Source organism: Lolium rigidum, chromosome 7 (genome assembly GCF_022539505.1).
Source record: "Lolium rigidum isolate FL_2022 chromosome 7, APGP_CSIRO_Lrig_0.1, whole genome shotgun sequence".
Taxonomy (NCBI): Eukaryota; Viridiplantae; Streptophyta; class Magnoliopsida; order Poales; family Poaceae; genus Lolium; species Lolium rigidum.
Window position 1 is genome coordinate 82,107,427 of NC_061514.1, and position 18,166 is coordinate 82,125,592.

Sequence of the window (18,166 nt, forward strand, 5' to 3'; positions counted from 1 at the left end):
AATAAATTTTGAAGAACGGGTTAAATAAGAACAAGAACTACTATAAATAGGAGCTATGGGTTTCTAGAGTTTACTATTGGATTCATTTAGTTCACTAATAGGGACTAGTTGGGTTCTTAAGTAGAATGGGTTTATATGTAGCAAGTGTTAACATTTTTAATACTATAGTTGATTATAGGTATCATATCAGAGGATGTTTATCAAGGTTGTTCCATAAGTTATCTATTAGGGTTTACTATGACTTCACATTTGCTTTACTAAGTAAGCACTAATGTGTTTCTAAGTTAGATGGTTTATTATTGCTCAAGTAGGGTTTAGTTGAATAAGAGCATGTGATGTGAATTACTACACAAGGTTGGTATTATGATTGATCATCATGATTCTACTAGGGTATAATGCTTGAGGTTGATTCCAATGGTGTGGTATTTAGGAATGGTGATCAATGTGGTTAATATGTGGGTAACAAGCTAGGGTTTGCTCCTGGGTGACACGAATGGATCATATAAAGTTTATTAAAGAGTAAAGACATGAAATGATGACTTCATGCGATATGGTTCAATTTTAGTGGATCATGAGCATGTATTCATTGGTAGCTTATTAAGGTTCTACATGTAAAGTGAAATTCACATGATCAAATGTGATAAACAACTAGGGTTTAGAGTTGCATCTAATTTGGGATGATCACATAAAATAATGGGATCAAGGTTCTTTCTTATTTTAGAACTAGGGTTTTTAAATTGTGATATCATTTCTAAAATGATAATTGGTAATGGAGTTGAGTTTATTAACTATTCTAAAGTAATATTAATAGTGGTCTTAACATCATATCAATTTTTAAGGATTTAACAATTAGAATAAATACTAGTTAGGGTTTAATTTAGGAATCAAGGTTTCATGGTTATGATTAGGTTTTAAAATAATAACTTGCTAATTAAAAATGTTTGAGTAAACAATTTTTGAACTAACAAAATAATATTAGATTTTAACATTTTCTTGCTTTATTATTATTTAAGAAAATGGTAAATGGTAATTTCCAAATTAGGGTTTATGAATTATCACTAACATTTAAGTTGATGCTATATGATAAAGAATTAAATGTTAACATTTTATTTACTTACTAAATAGATATTATTTAATTTTGAAACTTAACTAATTATTGAATTCAAGTTGTATTCAAAACAAATGAAAAGGCATAATTAATAAGGTTAAAATAATTAAATTTTTATTTTGACACACAATTTTATTTTATATTTTTATTGAATAGTTGTTTCAGTTATTTACTGGTTTTTAAATTAAATCTAAAATGCTACACATACCGATTCAGATCTAGCACTAGACACTGACTGGTGGGGTCGTTGATTGGGTCAGTTGCCATGATGGCAACGACCAGTCAACGAGTGCTCAAGGCCCCACCGCCACGCTTGGGTTGTTGGCGGTTAAACGTCGGTGGCCAAATCACGGCGGTGCTAAGCTATAGAGCCTCCTGGGATGGTCTACTGATGGTTTCCGAACCTCCTCGACACGCTGTACACGATGGTGGGGGTTCCTCCGACAGATGGTCACCGGAGCATCTTCGGCGACACCCATCTGCGGCGGTCTGCTCAGGCGAGGTGGCTAAATGGAGCTACAGGTGATGCCAGGAAGAAGTAGAAGGGTCCAGAGATGCGCAAGCTCACCCTGAAGCTCAAGGTGTAGTCGGCTCCGGCGATTGTCGACGGAGTCGGCGAGGAATTCGCCATTATCGACGAGGTGCTGCGGAAGGGATTGACGAAATTCGTTGGCTTGAGGAAGCTTCAGCTCGATTCCTTCCTCCCAGATGGTCTATGGCGTCAGGCGCTCCTCCTAGACCTCACGGTGAGCTCCGGGGTGGCCTCAATCGTCGGCACCATGCTCAACACTGGCGAGCAGTCGAGGAAGAAATCGAGAGATGGAGAAGATCTGAGGGGAAATGGATGGGTGGATGGGATCAAGGGGTGCACGGCGGTTCTTCCCTCCTATTTATGGGCCGAGGAGAGCTCTGAGACCTCGACACGATGACAACGACGGTCAGGAGGTGGCGGTCTCTGGAAGGTTTGGTCTGGCGAAGATCTTTTCACCCGTGGATAGGCTCGGACGCGAAACAATTAGGTCAAGGTTCTGGAACCTTCTGCCGTGTCCGGCATCCCTATCGTCGACGCAGACGACGTCTACTTGCGCTGCCGCGGTGTCGAGCTCGGAGAGGAAGACGACGATGCTGGCTTTTCTTTTTTAGCGCAAAACGATAAGTGGACGTGGGCTGGGCTGCTTTGGTCGCTGAGGTGGTGCTGGTGATGGGTTGGTTTTGGGCTTCGTGGCCCAACAGGTAAGGCCTCTCTCTCTTTCTATTTTCTCTTTTTATTTTCTGTCTTAAATTTTCTATTTGAATTCTATTTTGGTTTTGCAGGTTCTAAATTATTTAAATATCAATATAATTTGACAATAATTCTCACTGCATAGTTTTGTTGTTTAAACAAATATTTAATATTTGATTAAATTTGTCTTCTTGTGAGGTGCATTCTAAATTTAAAATGGATATGGGTTTAAGTGTTTGTCTCAATTAATTTTGATTTAGAAACCAAATCTATTTAAAGGGTTTGAGAATTTATAGCATGTGCATGGTGAACATATTATTAAATTTTGCTAGGGTGCTTAACAATATTGAGGCCTCGTATATATTTTACTTATGGCTAGAGTTTAAATTAAATGGTAAAGAGGATGGGGTTGGATCATTATTTTATGTGGAGAATTTTTTCTAAGGGTTTAAGAAAAGTGATGAGATAAACTCTCTAATCATCAATCTCCACTAACAAGCTTTAACTTAAATTATTTAGGATAGATCCTATATTCCTCATGGTTAATTCAAATGCCTATATGATGATTCCATTTTATAAAACACTGTTTCATTTGGTTCACTAAGCAAGGTATTGGGATAAACAAGGTTTAAGTGTAATGTCATTACTCCTTCACTCTAAGCAGGAGAAATGGTTTAGGTTTATTTGTTAAGGATTTATCATTTTATGTGGTGGATGATCTCTGATTATCTCACAAGTTTGTCTTATCATCTAAATCTACAAAGCATGGTCATGCATTGGACATAATCAACTTATTTCTCACTAATCTCTCTTTATTATTCCTCTCATCGTACTCATCCTAGATTCTTAGGGTTTATAATTAATACCAAGTTGTGATGATTATGGAATTGGTTTCCTAAGGTATTGCTATTGGAATAGGGTTCTCACCTCCAAGATCAAATATTGACTTGAATAACTAGGATTAGTACTTCTCTAGTATTCTTGTATGAACATGGCTATGGTTAGTATTATAACTTCTCTCACTCATCAATGTCTTGGAATATCCTAAGATCCTACTCAAGATATGATGATATGATACTCTAAATATATGGTTTGCCTAGGAATTCTACCTTGGTATCTTCATTAGCTTGCTCTTCAGGAAATCTGATAAACATGCATCTTGTGGCATGCCTCCACCTCCTAGCCTCTTCATCTTGATCCTAGCTAATGTATGGAGTGGCTCTATGTGTGTGTTTCCTTGTATCATGCTACAATATGATTAAATGGATGAAGGGGGTGGTTCCTTTTATAGGCTTGGGCAAGCTCTAGTATCATGACACATAGGTGGGTGACTCTTGTTTTGGTTTGATGAGTAAGGTGTTTGGTTGTCATGCCCTCATCCATAGCAATCCTTTGAGCATGAGGTGGCAAAGCTTGGGATGCAAGTCATGTAGATATTTTCATCCTATGTGGCATGATCATTATCCTCTCATATGATTTATTTTTGGATAGGCAAGTGGCATTTGTTACAAAATATCTTGTGAATGCTTTTATCATTGTGGATGATATTTGATTGGGTTTATATTATAATATTGGTCAAAATGTCAAGGTTGAAGGTTATTCCTCAATTTTTGGATAGTTGATGTTTGATTTCACCAAGGCATGATCATATGAGTTTCAAAATACTCATAGTTAATTTTATTCAAATAGTTTAAACTATAATTCGTAATGTAAACGGATTTAATTTTATGAGATTTCATATATTTAATAAGTTATGATTTAAGTAAGAATGTGTGTCTTTTATGCACTTTAGACCTTGTGGTTTACCTTATTTGGTAATAAATTTAGAAGTGAATTAAATTACACACAAAGGTAGTTGCTAACTTTTAAGTGTTGTGTAATAGTTCTAGTTTCTTTTGATCCAACCTATGGATCAAATTATGTTTACCCAAAACAAGGTTTTAACAAAGATCACAGTGAAGTTTATAGTGCTTGACTTGATGATCTACTTCAATTCGAGCAAGTCAAGTGAAACTTCAGTTACTGTGACAGGTTTTATTTGAAAGCGCGAAAATTCCCCGGATTTTCTATGCATGAATGCAATGCATAATTTGGTGTTCTCTCATTTTGTAGCCTCTAAACATGGGTTATTACACCTACCCACGCCCGAGCCGACTCCCACCCCTCTAGATCGCCACCGTCGCCGTCGCCGCCGCGCCCCCTGCTTGCAATAGACACCGTTGACTGTCTAGGAACCGCCCTCCATCGACACGGCCGCCACCCCCTCGACCGGCGGCCGATGTTTCGCCCGGAACAGAGCTCACCGCCACTGTGATAGTATCGCCCCGCCCGCAAGGTGTTCGTTTGATTGCCGCGATGGACAACGACGATGAGATGATGGTGCAGCTGTTCACGGAGGAGCAGAACGCTCAGGCTATTCGGCGGCAACAGCAGCAACTGATTCTGACGAACATGCTACGCGTTCGCTAGCCTTTCTTCGTCGTGCCTCGGCGCGGCGGCTCAAAGCCAGGCAAGAGGAGGAACATCAACCGACATCGTCAAGTCGGCGCAATGCTGCTTGATGCCGACTACTTCAACGACGACGCGACTCATTCGCTAAAGGAATTTTGGCACCGGTTTAGGATGAACAAGGAGCTGTTCTTGAAGATTGTCCATGGCATCAGGGAGTACGACAAGTACTACATGACCAAGAAAGATTGCACAAGTTTGTGGGGCTTCACCTCAATTCAGAAGTGCACTACCGTAATGCGTTGTCTTGCATACGGAGCTCCTCCAAATACAGCCAATGACTACCTACGGATGGCAGAGTCGACATGTATAGAGACTCTCTACAGGTTCTGCCGAGCCGCCATAGCGGTGTTTGCTAAAGACTATTTGAGAGCACCAAGACAAGATGATACAGCTTGGATCATGCAAAAGAATGCAACAAGAGATTTCCTGGGATGCTCGGAAGCATTGACTGTATGCATTGAGGCGGGAAGAATTGCCCTCTTGCTTGGCAGGGGATCTACAAGGGGCATACTGGTGAGTGCAGTGTCATTCTTGAGGCGGTGGCAGACTATGAGCTTTGGATTTGGCATGCATTTTTTGGCATGGCAGGAATAAACAATGATATCAACGTGTTGCAGCGCTCTCTGGTGTTTGCCAGGCTAACTGAGGGACAAACTCATGCCGTGAACTTTGAGGTAAACGGGCGCGCATACAACAAGGGGTACTATCTAGCTGATGGTATCTACCCGACATATGCTACATTTGTGAAGACAATTCCCTCTCCATCAAATGAGATGGAAGCCTATTTTGCAACATGACAGGAAGCAACACGCAAGGATGTTGAGCGTGCTTTTGGCGTGCTTTAGCTGCGTTTCGTCATTGTCAGGTACCTGCTCTCACTTGGTCTGAGGCTCAGATGTGGGAGGTGATGAACGCATGTGTGATCATGCACAACATGGTCATTGAGAGCGAGCGCAACGCACCTGTGCATGACGATCAACCATTTGATTATCAAGGGCCACTCGCTGAGGTAGAGCATGTACCCCAAGAATTTGCCGCTTTTCTTCATATGCACAATGAAATTTGAGATGCAGATGTCCATGCACAACTGAAGGCGGATCTGGCTACGCATTTGTGGGTGAGGAGAGAAACCACCAACAATGCATGATTTTATTTCTATTTGTTTGCCTGTATGAATAAGTACTATTTTTATTGGGTTGTATGAATAATCTAAGTACTATTTATTTGATTGATTGTATGAATAATTTAAATACTATTTATTTGATTAATTGTGTGAATAATTTAATTCTATTTGTTTGATTATATGATAAAATGTGATTGATATGTTGTTTCTATATTGTTAAAAAAAATTGGGAGCCGCCGTTTAGGAGACGCCGGTGTGAGAACAGCGTCTCCAAATGGAGGATGCACTGCCGGCGTCCCTATACAGAAATTGTCAGTGGAGATGCTCTAAACTAGTGTCAATTATTCGGTTTTAGGCTGTTTGGGCTGTGAGAGGGATGCTCTAACGTGGGGTGACACCCAATTTTGAGCCTAGCACCGCGACGCATCTGAAGCTGTAGCTACCCAAATAGAAAAGCCAGCTAGCAAGTGCCTAGTTTTCAGCGCCCACACAGCAACAGCGGCAACGTCGCGATCGATCCATCGACACGACACTGCAGAGCGACACTGGCGTCGCCGATCCCGACGCCTGCACACCGGCGATCGCCCATGCCCCGACGCCCACTTAATGTTGCTGTAAAACCTTATTGTAATGGTGGTTTGACCGGCTCTAGCGGGCTTCGGCCACGGAAAACCGGCGGGAGTTGCTCCGGTGCCGGGGCTCGGTGTTCCCGGGGAGAAGCTAGCGGAGGGGAGGAGACCGCGCGCGTGCGTCCGGTTTTGTTTTTGCGCGGCTTGTTGCTTTGTCAAAGCTCTGCCTCGGTTGCCATGCTTGCAGGTGGAATGGAAGTGTCCATGCTTGCCTCCCCTGTGCGCACGAACGTCCTTGGGCGTCGGTACCGTGTTCTATGTGCACGGGGAACAGAGCGCATTAACTAATGAGTCGATGGTCTCGATATCTGAATTATATGGTTTCTGTATCCAAGGGAAAAGATCTGTATTACCTAGCCCTTCTCTTGCAGTATGAGTTTTCCTAAGTTTTCTAACATCTGTTCGAAATGGAGTGTTTCAACTTGTTCTCCGTGAATAGACGACCAAACATCACTTGTGAAGCGCTTACCTTAGCCACAAAGCCGCTCAACCATTCGGTATTATAAATGTTGCTACTAGTACTTATTTGGTTGAACTTTATAATGTTTGACTTTGATTAAATCAAAATTGCAGGGTAAATAAAAACAAAGGGATTATCTAGGCTTCACAATATATGAAAAAGAAAACCGTAGGACAAACTGCCACCATTTCCGGGTACCCACTGGCACCAAGGAATAAGAGGATGCTCCAGTACAAATGCAACAACAGCAAACTGTATCGTCCCAGGACAACGTTCATGTTATCGTCCCATGACAACGTGCATGTTTCTCAAGTTTGCGCTGCAGCAGTCAACTGTATCCACAATTCAACACAGGATCAAATCATCATAAATAAATGTATTTGTGTATTCTTCAGATAAGAGTATTGACGATGTATACCAATCAGGAAATCGACAGAGAAGAATGTCCCAAATCTGGCAATGCATTCAATTGCCTTCGTGACTAACATCCAAATACACCCGTCTTTATTACAACCACCACTCTATCTGAAGTTTTTTCACATCAAACAACTATTCGTTCGTAGGACACATCTTGACCCAGGGCTATCTTCTACGTATTGCTGATGCTTCGACAGGGTACTGTTGAACTCAAAGTTGCTACAGTTTTTTGTGTACGTCGTGAAGATATGAATGCAATGGAAAGTACTGACCTAACACCATGCCTCTGCCTAACATGAATAGCTAGATACAAGATAAATGAGCACTACATCAAATTGTCGATACACTAGAACAATGTGCAGTTGCCTAAATATTGACAGGAAGAGCGGTCAAGAAAGCCAGCGTGTAAGGGGACGTGGACTTGCCGAAGGGTGTACACCAACGTGGAAGCTTTTCAAGGACCGTCTCAACCATCGGCGTAACTCTATTCACATCCGTTCTTAGTTTTACCAAGAGAGGAGAATCTTGTACTTCAGCCTCTTCTGCAGATGCATGTGTTGCGTTGCTTGACCAGAAAAGGGTTAGCTGGAATTTCGTTGGTGAGCTCTTGCCACCTGCAAACTGGATGGTGTGCCATCCATCTACCTCACTCTTGCCGCCCAGCTGAACCAACTGCTCTGAATCCACTGCATAAAATAAGACAAGGGAAGGTCAAATAAGAAGACATAACAGCTATCTAGTTCGCCTGGATTAATCAGTCTATTTAATGGTAACTCACCATCAACAGTGAAGTCATCGATTTCCTGCCTATTGATTGCGAGAGTCCAACGTGTACATGACTTGGTATCAACCGATACTACTGTTCTACGGACATCATCTGCAGCAGAATCACTTTCAACATGGAGCACCGGAACTTCAGATTTGCTCCATCCAGTATTGCTCCCTTTGTAACTCCTACAGCCGTACTTCACAGTAAATGTCACGAAATCAACTGTCATATTCCTTCCGCAAGAAAATTCTTCCCCTCCAAGGCCCGCCAATTCATTTGTCAACTTTCCAGGTGTGTTCGAAAACAGGGAAATATAGGATAATGGATCTGTATTTCCAGTGTTCATTCTTGTAGTATCAACAACATGCACAACCTGAGAAAATAACGAAACAGTTATCATTGGCAGTATATACCTTCATAGTAGCTACTATTTCAAGACACATTTAACTCCTTGATTTCTTAATATTATAACCTTGCTAAGTACTACACGGTTAATACTAGCATTTCTAAGCAAGCAATTAATACTACACGGTTAATGGCAACGTAAGATGATCCATTGTGTTTGGGAACAATTGAAGGACATAAAAATTTCATCACACACTCATTAATATTTATGCACAAAACTATAATGACTTATATTTCAATCTGAAGATCCCGTTCATCATATGCATAAGAGATTATCTTAAAAGAATGCTGGATTTTTTTTTAAAATAAAATAAAAGTATCATCTTCAAATTACAGAGGAGTCAAAACAGTTTGCCATTAACTCAAAATATTAGGATACCACAAGTTAAGATAAATCCGCAGTAACATAATCGAATAGTGCAATAAATAAAGTGTACCAGTGCTTACATTTACAGGACGAGCAATATCCTCTGTGAATGCTGGAACAATGGCACTTGATACCAGTATAAGGGCAAGACCAAATAATGCACACAACACAGAAAAAAGTGTTCTTTTCGCACCTACAGAAAACATTATCCCAGATATCAGCTTCTTTGGGATGTGTTGTGTGTAAGACAGAAAGCAGATGTATGTACATATTGCAGAAGTGCAAGAACTGGATGTGATAATAGATGTCTGAGTACAGCAACTTCAGAGGGAAAAGCAGGAGACTTCTTTTCACCAGCAAAAAACACAAATGTCACAAATCTATGATCATTCTCAGATTAGTTCAGCTTTGAAGCTGATTGCAATTTTGGTCTCTTAGTTGTTTGTGGTCACCTTTGGTGGCTTGTAAATGTTAGTACCAACTTGGCATTATTCCAACAAAAAGTGACACACACTTAGGAGAATGTTTAGCTGGAATGATCATTCCTCAGACTCAGAACAACACGCCCCTTACAGGCTTACACTTTATGTATATCTCAAATAAAAGCAAGATCAAATTTTATATAAACAAGATGGCAGATATTTACAAAACAAATGTGATGATATATCAAGCATGACATGATTTACCTGAGATATGGACATATGAAAGAAGATACACAAACGTAAAAGAAACAACTATAGCGACGCCAACGGCAACTACTACATTCCCAAGCCAGTCTGGTAGTCCACCAGGGTTCCTGCATATATTAAATCAAAGTGGACGTTAGTTTGCTTAATTTAATCAACTGGCATTTTTGTTAACAGAATTTAAGTTAACAACTTTCATAATCCTACACAGCGAATGAGAAAAAACAGTACACATTTGGAGATTGCAGGCTCAAAAGATTTACCTATCAAGCCGTACAATACTTCCAACCATCACATCAACCATGCGAATAAACAAACCAGCAGATGACACAACTGGCACAGCCAGAGCCAGAACCAGTGTAACGATCTTAAGCTGTTTAGGTGACCGTACAGGAGATAGTGTTGCTTCCATAAGACCATCTGCAACGAAACAACAGCCATCAATACTCCAGGTAAATACCAACATATTAACTACTCAAAAGGTCACCCCAAACTTACATGCAAAAGCAGGCGAAACAAGCCAGATGAGTGCTACATAGGATGACCCAACCTTCAAATAGGTTCCCAATATCAAAACTATGAGCCATTGGACGAAACCAGATTTGAAAATCCACCTCTCAGCTTCCAGGCCAACAATGTAATCTATCGTGTTACCAGTTAGACCTGGCTTTGTTCTTGAATAGACTTGGTTAATGTGCTTCTTCAGGAGAATAAATCCAATATGCTGACCAATGAATGCCCCAAGCAGTGCAGGTGAACCAAATAAGCCAATAACTAACCACGGATTCGCAACAAAGGAAACAGGAAAGGGACTTATATGTGGCAGAGAAAATGCTACCACAACCGGTAAGAAGACAGAAAATATCAATGTTAGAATAATGCTCAAACATGATATTCCAAACGACACAAGCCCAGGACGTCCACCCATAAGCAGTGATGTTCCCCATATCAGGAGTGACTGAAATATTATCGAGTTGTGAAACATGGTTGCTAGTCGCTGTGAGTAGACCACCATGTACATGCCCTGCAAAGTTGTCACATACAAGTAAGAAGCCGAAACAGAAGAAAATTCAATTGAATGTGAAATGATGCTAACTAACGATGCCACTTGATTGGTGCTTGCGTTGGTGCAAGGCGTGCAACTTTCTCCTTTGAAGGTCACGGTTGAAGTCGGAGCTGCCTCCTCCTCGACGTGCTTGGGGGTCGATTGTTTGGCATAGGCTCACATTGGCTCCAGTGTCGTTCGCGGCGAGGGTCTCGGTGGCGGTCGTTTAAGGTGAAGTCGGAATCGCTGGCTCGTGGAGGAGTGACGACGATGACGCTCGATGACATCCTCATCGATGGCTTTTCTTCTCGATGGCGTGTGTGTTCCGTGTGGGTAGCCAGGTTGGCCGGGGTGTCCGATGGTGTGTTGTTGGTTTTTGCCCAATTTTCTCCTAAAAATTGGGCACTTTCTTCTTAATTAATGGATGAGGCAAAGCTTTTGCCTCCGTTTCAAAAAAAAAAAATGATGCTAACTAAATCCACATGCACTTTTTCAAAGATAGTAACAATTTTTTTGTCTATTTTCCAGATACCACCAGAAACATGTTATCACCTACTAAAATTATCTGCATTCCTCCAGTTATGGCATGGTCTAACTTTTCTTTGAGGGAATCAATTGTTCATATTTTTGCTAGCAAAGCCAAACAAAGGAGATGAGGAATAGAGCGATGCCATGCAAAAATATTGGATGACTCCATTCCATCGCTCTAACCAATCAAAATCAAAGGACCATTAAAGATGGACAACTCATCCAAGAATTGGGACATTCCTAAAGCAAGATACGACGTACAATAGTGTTCTTTCTGTTATGAAAGAATATGTGATATTTATTTTCTCATATTTGCCCTGTCATACCCATACCAGCTCCTATAATATCTTGCCACCCCAAGGACATCACGATTGACAAGGATTTTGTTTCAAAGAATGTATCTCTTTGTTCAATAACAAACTGTGGATAATAAAAAACAATTGACCTGAAGTTAATAACGCATTATTCACACCTTTCTTGTTCTTAATATTGCCCGACAACCTGAGTTACTACATGAGACATAATCGCCTCAGAAATGTAGAGATTTATTTTCCATATGAACATATAAAATGCAAAAGCTATGTGTAGTTACTTATCTTATAATGAGAAAACGAAAAAGAAAATGCATGGTACAGCCATAATATTTGAAAGACAGCAAACAAAGATGATTTAATCATTATACCAGAATGTCAAAGAAAATTGCTTTCTTCTCTTCTGTGTTCTCTTGCTTTGCCTGCTGTGCATCCTTCATAAATTTTGGTGATGAAGCAGCATGCAGTAAGAAAGCAAGCATATTTTCTCCAATATGCTGAAGTGATCCTGGTTTCAGAAGCTCCATTTTGTCATTCTGCATAGAATACAGAAATAAGATATGATGAGTAAGCAGCTGAAACGTTTGGCACTAAAAAATGGCTGAATCTGCCACCACATATTCTTTGGACCTTGTATTACACATTCGAGATCACCAACATTACGGTTAGATCTAGAGCTAGTACATCAGTTCAAATCTCTGATTGGCAGGCATAAATTACAATCTCATGGCAAATGAATTATTGTAATCAAATATCACTAGGAAAAAAATGGCTGTAACTGACTATATGACATAGATACCTACGCTCCGGATTCTCTAACTTAGTTATCAAGTTTATAACAAATACAATTAAATGCATTTTAAGGGACTCGGTGGCTGTAACCTTCTCTTCAGAATCTTAATGGACATATTATATATACATAGTCAGGCCAATCTGTTTATTAGAAAAACAGAACACAAGCTAAATCATTGCTATTAGTGTATCATAAGGTACATATATATGAAGTCATCAAAGCAAACCTTTGTGTGATACACGGATGTTGTATCTGTATATGCAAAATCAAGGCCAGGAAGACCAGCAACTTCCTGATATATTTGGAAATCAGTAGCAGATTTTATTGCTCCAGAACGGAAAACATCCTGTAATTAGAAGTTTGGTTATGCCATATTTGCAAGATGCAACGAAGACAAACTAAGATTAACCTATGCTATTTGAGTAAAGTGCCATGTGAAACCGCATTAGTTCACTCTAGTAACAGGATATCACTTGATATTTCTTCTCTAAGTTTGGAGTCAGCACTAAACAAGTTGATGTGAGATGGATCATATCCGTCTTCATAATGTAAGAGGCGAATTAAATAGGGCATTTAAAAAAATTACAAATTGCTTAATGTTGTTCTGAGCAGCTTGATTTCAGAATTCCTGGAAATGTGACAAAGTTTACACAGTTTACTATAATCAAATGTTACCCGCTAGTGCCCAAAATATATTTTATCTTTTTAGAGAACAATAGCTGGCCAAGAATAACTTGGAACTGGAGAATCACTCAAACTTCTATAGCAGCCTAGCAGGACAATTTTTGTATGTGGACTGCATCTGCTAAGGTAAGTGAACCTCTCTGAAAAGTGAAACTGTTCTTTCTAAGACAGCAAAGCTCGTGAATCGAAATGAAAACAATGTGTTACCTGTGTAGCTATCTGAGCAGATGGATATTTCGCTACAGCAGCAAAGCTCTCCAAAGCAAAATGATGAGTGCCCTGTTATATGAACAAAAAGAGTAGGCTGAGCTGAAAAGGTTCAAAATCAATGCTTTAAGCAGGTAAAAATATCTTTTGTGCCTAAATTTGAGAACATACAAAATATCCCGGGAGGTGGTTAATCTTTTATTTTCTGCCATAGGCAAACACAAGAGAACTGTAACTTATGTTACAATGTTCAAAAACCTTATTTGATAGCATTAGCGTCAAAGTAAAATAAAAAAAAGTACATGATTCTTACAATTCTATATGCAATCATAATTTCCAAAAACGAGGGGAAACTAAAAAAATTGAAGTAAAACTTTAAAACAAGTACATGACTCTTACAATTGTAAATGCAAACATAATTTCTGAAAAGAAAGGAAAACAGTAAATTTTGAGCCCAACCTGAAAAAGTGTGGATTTCCCACTGATACCCATAGCTTCCAAATCAATAGCGAAACGTACTGAGTTTCTCCAGTGGTGCTGCACAAATATCAGTAAATTACATTATAGAGTATAACTACAGTGACATGAGCCATACATCAGTTATACAACATGGTTTATTGATATGTATGAAATTAGTTACCTGAGTTATAAAACTGTGGGCCCCGTCAAGACCCTCTTCTTCCCCTGTGTTGAACAGAAACAGGACACCACTCTTGAACCCATGAGCCCACTGAGACACTCCCCGTGCAAGCTCTAGCATGACTCCTACACATGAACTGCAATCTCCGGCACCTCCCCTGGAGCAGCATAAAAGTAATTTATTTTTAAGAAACTGACAATTGCTCTGCTGCAGCATATGCATTTGAAATAAATAGGCATTTGGTGTGTCAATATTACATCCTGCTACCATTAGATGTACAATTGAACAGTCTGAATATCTGCCTAAGGTACTAGTGAAAACCATCCTCAGACAGAATGATCAGGTAAACAAAACATGGCAAGTATATAAAACGACTTCATCTGTATTGCTACTTCAAAACAAGCCGCAAAGCTACATGCTCGTTCAACCTTCATGTGATGTATTCAACCCAAATAAAGGATCACGAATCTTGTTACATCTTGTACTTAGTTTACACCTAACAGTCCTTGTCAAGCTATCTTAAGAAAATTTTGCTTCTCCAATGTGTCCAGTTTATGGACAATTGAGCTCATATATTGTCCAATCTAATTTATTTCGTATACATTTCATTTAGCCCACTTTATGCACCCACCCCTTCCTCAATTGAAGGTGGTAATCAAGTTGGATTCTTGCGTATAATGTTCTGCAAAGGTAAATATACCATGTCCAAATTTGACCACTAAGTGTCAAAAAGGCATAAGGAAACTCTTTGTATCTGATGGTAACCAGTTAACGTGTTGCTTAAGCATATATATTACATTACATAATGCAACGCAGAAGTAAAGCTGTATCATAAGCCTTACGTTGTCGAAACTGTGTCGATATGAGAAGAGACGAGAATCAAATTTTCTTCAGCTTCTGGTAAATACTTGGGAACAATTCTGAGGATCACGTGCTTAAGATCTGAATACAGGAGTGTTTTTCCATTGAAAAGGCCCCCAGCTAGACGATTTGCACCAATATCTGTGTGGAACAATTCCAGTTGAACATCAACGTCCCAATGAGCTATCTTCTTTATTTTCTCTGCTTCTGCATATACATACTATTGCATGGGAATGTCAAAAATGGATAGTGCAACTAAAAGGAAATGTTATAGAAAATATGTAAGTTCCAAGAACAATTCACATGGTAAGTTAAGATTATACCATAGCACCATTATAATGAGAGAAAGAAGAAATATAAGAAATAGTATAAGTGAGAGATAATATGAAAATATACTTAGGTGAATCCTCTGTTTAACTTAAGGTGCCTTAACTAATTCCCTTTATCATTATTATGCCCAAACCCCAGACCTCATTTTTTTGTCAATCCCCAATCCCTCCATGGCTGAGCTGGTGGTCAAAGACATGGCTGAGCTAGTCTGGACTCCCAGCATAGAAGCACGGACGAGATAAACAACTAGCAGCCAGGATCAGGATGACCATGTCAAGGTGAAAGGGCAAAGAGCTTGAGAGAAGTCAACAAAGTTGTTGTCTTCTGCATCTTGGTTATAGTAGTGTGAGAAAGAAGGGAGAGAAACTGGGTTATACACACAATCTTACAATGTTGGCATGAATTGGCATCCAATTTCCTAACAATGCCTGGCTGCACTAGCTTGGACCTGGCATTACCCACTTAACGCACTTCACTGAGTAAGATGTGCATATTGTAAGTACCATGCCTAAACGAATCACTGGCATGGTGCATAAGTTCAGTGATCCATCATGAAATTTACTCCTGGATTGAATACATGGTAGTTTCTAGGTGCCATTTTTAATAATAAGAAAAATAATGTGAAAAATGAGGTTACTGGAAGTATTCAGCCATGTGACACAGATTGTTAACACTAGTAGTTACTTAATTAGAACTTTTTCAAATCTAAAGAAGAAATCAAAATAGTGTCCAAGAGTAAGATGCTCCAGCTTCGCCCAAATACATAACTGGTTATTATGGCTTAAAATAGGTTCGACACGAAAACATAGAATGCAAACTTAAAGCAGTCTATTTCCTACTACAGAGTTCAATTCGTTGGACAAGACACCACAATTAGCATTAACAGCCAGCAAGCAACTTCCAACGTAATAGAAAAATGTCACTGACCAGGACTCTTTAGAATATATTAATGCATAATAACATTAACTGAACAATTAATAGTTGGTCTGAACAATTAATTTTAAGCAAAAACTGTTTATTAAAAAACAAAAGCAAGAAAGTTAAGCGCAACCTGCACAGCAAGATCGAGGGAATCTGAACCAACAGGATGAGGACCCAGGTCTGACAAGTACTTCACATGCTTAAGGGCAGAAGCCTCTGAAAACCCGCGCTTACCAGCCTGTTCAGCATTAAGGGGCAAAGGAAGACTTGCAAACTGCATACGGTAAACAGACCAGGATCCATGAAGGAAGAGTATCAGCAACCCCAGCAACAAATAAGGGCTCCTCTTATGCCTGTTGTTATCGTTATCAGAACTGACTCCTTCGTCAACTTTAGGCTTCTCAGGCACTGACACAGAAGAACCTCGCCCTCGAGGCATTCTGCGTGTTCAAACGTAGCGAGACACCTGAAAAAAAATAGACTGTTAAAAAAGAATTATCTTGGTAGCATCATAACAGTACATGAAAATACTACAGTACATCAGCACTAATGGTCGAAAGTTACAACACAATACCTAAGAACTCCATTTCATATAACAAAATAGGTAACAATTAGCATTTGTTATTTTGTTCTATTTAGGGACAGACGGAAAGTTACGATGGAGTTCCTGCGATGAAACTTGATAAAACTGTTAGGTAATTTAAGTTCCAGCTACCAAAAGAAAGATTCTTAACAGATCCAGGCTAAATAAAACATGAACTGGATACTCCCAGTTTTCTTCAGCCTTTAAAATCATGATGTTCTGCCAATGCAGAAAATGAGAGTGTGCTAACAGCTAACTTCCCACTCTTCCACTTGAGAAAATACATGCACAGTCAAATCAGATACATACACAGTCTGAGGGCGTCAGGACTTCTCTCTATAAGTTTATAGCATGGTTCCACCTGTACCCAAGGTTCAGAATTTCAGAGCAGGGATGCTCCCAAGTGTCGAAAGCAAAGAACTCCCTAAAAAAACTAGAAAACAAGAGAACGGAATGGCTATTCAAAACGGCCATAATTCGTTCTCGAAATAGAAACTGAAAGTCTACAGATGAGAAGCAGACAGCATCTGGCCGTCATCCTACAGGTTGCCATAAAAAAGACAGAGACAAAAAAAAATTGGCAGATTCATTCACATTTACTGCGTCCACGGCCTGCAGGTTTTTAAGAAGCGGGTGTGGACCGAGCAGAGGACAGAAGTAAATCATATGGCAGGCCAGTGCGAGAATTTGCAGCCTCTTCGGGTTAAATATTTCACAGGGGCAGCCAGCAAAGGGTCCCAGCTTGCACTTGTAGCCGAAGCATTTACCGCAAATTATGAGCCAGATAATAATTAGCACGAACTGATCTCAGCAGCATGTCATACGCCGAATAAATTAGGTAAGCAATACTGGCATCAGCTTTGAAGTATCAAGTGAGGGGCGGACGTAACAGAGAGCATGGACCATGTGGGGGGTGGTCAGTTTAACCCCCCACATCTCTCTCGTTTGATTTTAAAAACTGCAATTAATAGTAGTACTACTGTAAGTTGAGGATGAAGAAAACATGGGTGGATGCGCCCGCACATCGAACATTGGAGACATCGATGCGAAGAAGGAACTAGTTGAACCATGGATGGGCGGGTCCGCGGGTGGGATCAGATTAGCGGCACAAGAGGAGTTCGCAGCACATTGGACGGAGAAAACAGAGATGGGAGACGATCCGCTCACAGAGAAGTCGGTGCTAGAACAAAATTGGCGTAAGAAAGCAACACAGGCAAAGCTAGCTAGGGCTCCTTACCAACAGCAGCAGGAAGCACGGCCCGATCGATCTCCTGCTCCGCGTCGGGGGCAGCAGCAGTGCAGAGCAGGGCAACGGCGACGACGACGACGAAGGAGGAGGCGTGGACTGGAGATTGAGCGAGAGAAGTAGGGCCGTTGAGATTCCGCGGCGCCCTAGCCGACGACGAGGAGCAGCCGCCCGCGGCGCGGCGCGCGGGGATGGAGATATGGGGAGAGACGAGAGACGACGGCAGCGCGAGCGAAGAGAGCAGAGGCGCGTCCCGTGGCGCTACGGGCTGCTGCTATGGTGGTGCCAGCGGCCTGACGACTTTGGTGCGGGGCGGGGCG

General features: G+C 40.5%; 1 protein-coding gene across 1 annotated transcript; it reads right to left on the minus strand.

Moving 5' to 3' along the window:
* Nucleotides 1-7,836: 7,836 nt before the first annotated feature.
* On the minus strand, nt 7,837-17,961 carry LOC124674663 (endoplasmic reticulum metallopeptidase 1-like). The gene is made up of 14 exons (XM_047210709.1): nt 17,838-17,961; nt 16,148-16,483; nt 14,748-14,986; nt 13,906-14,062; nt 13,725-13,802; nt 13,266-13,337; nt 12,601-12,720; nt 11,953-12,117; nt 10,196-10,721; nt 9,961-10,117; nt 9,698-9,807; nt 9,092-9,204; nt 8,249-8,612; nt 7,837-8,156 (listed from the first exon to the last, which is right to left on the minus strand). The coding sequence occupies exons 2-14, from the start codon at nt 16,454-16,456 to the stop codon at nt 7,837-7,839; spliced, it is 2,730 nt and encodes a 909-aa protein (XP_047066665.1). The 5' UTR covers nt 16,457-16,483; nt 17,838-17,961.
* Nucleotides 17,962-18,166: the final 205 nt, after the last annotated feature.

What these genes read in the sequence shown, in the direction of transcription:
- LOC124674663 (XM_047210709.1), bottom strand. Translation starts at nt 16,456, where the DNA reads ATGCCTCGAGGGCGAGGTTCTTCTGTGTCAGTGCCTGAGAAGCCTAAA. An exon ending in CCCTCGATCTTGCTGTGCAG is followed by an intron (nt 14,987 to 16,147) that starts GTTGCGCTTAAC and finishes CCCATGCAATAG; the next exon opens with TATGTATATGCAGAAGCAGA. An exon ending in GGAAATCCACACTTTTTCAG is followed by an intron (nt 13,338 to 13,724) that starts GTTGGGCTCAAA and finishes TTCATATAACAG; the next exon opens with GGCACTCATCATTTTGCTTT.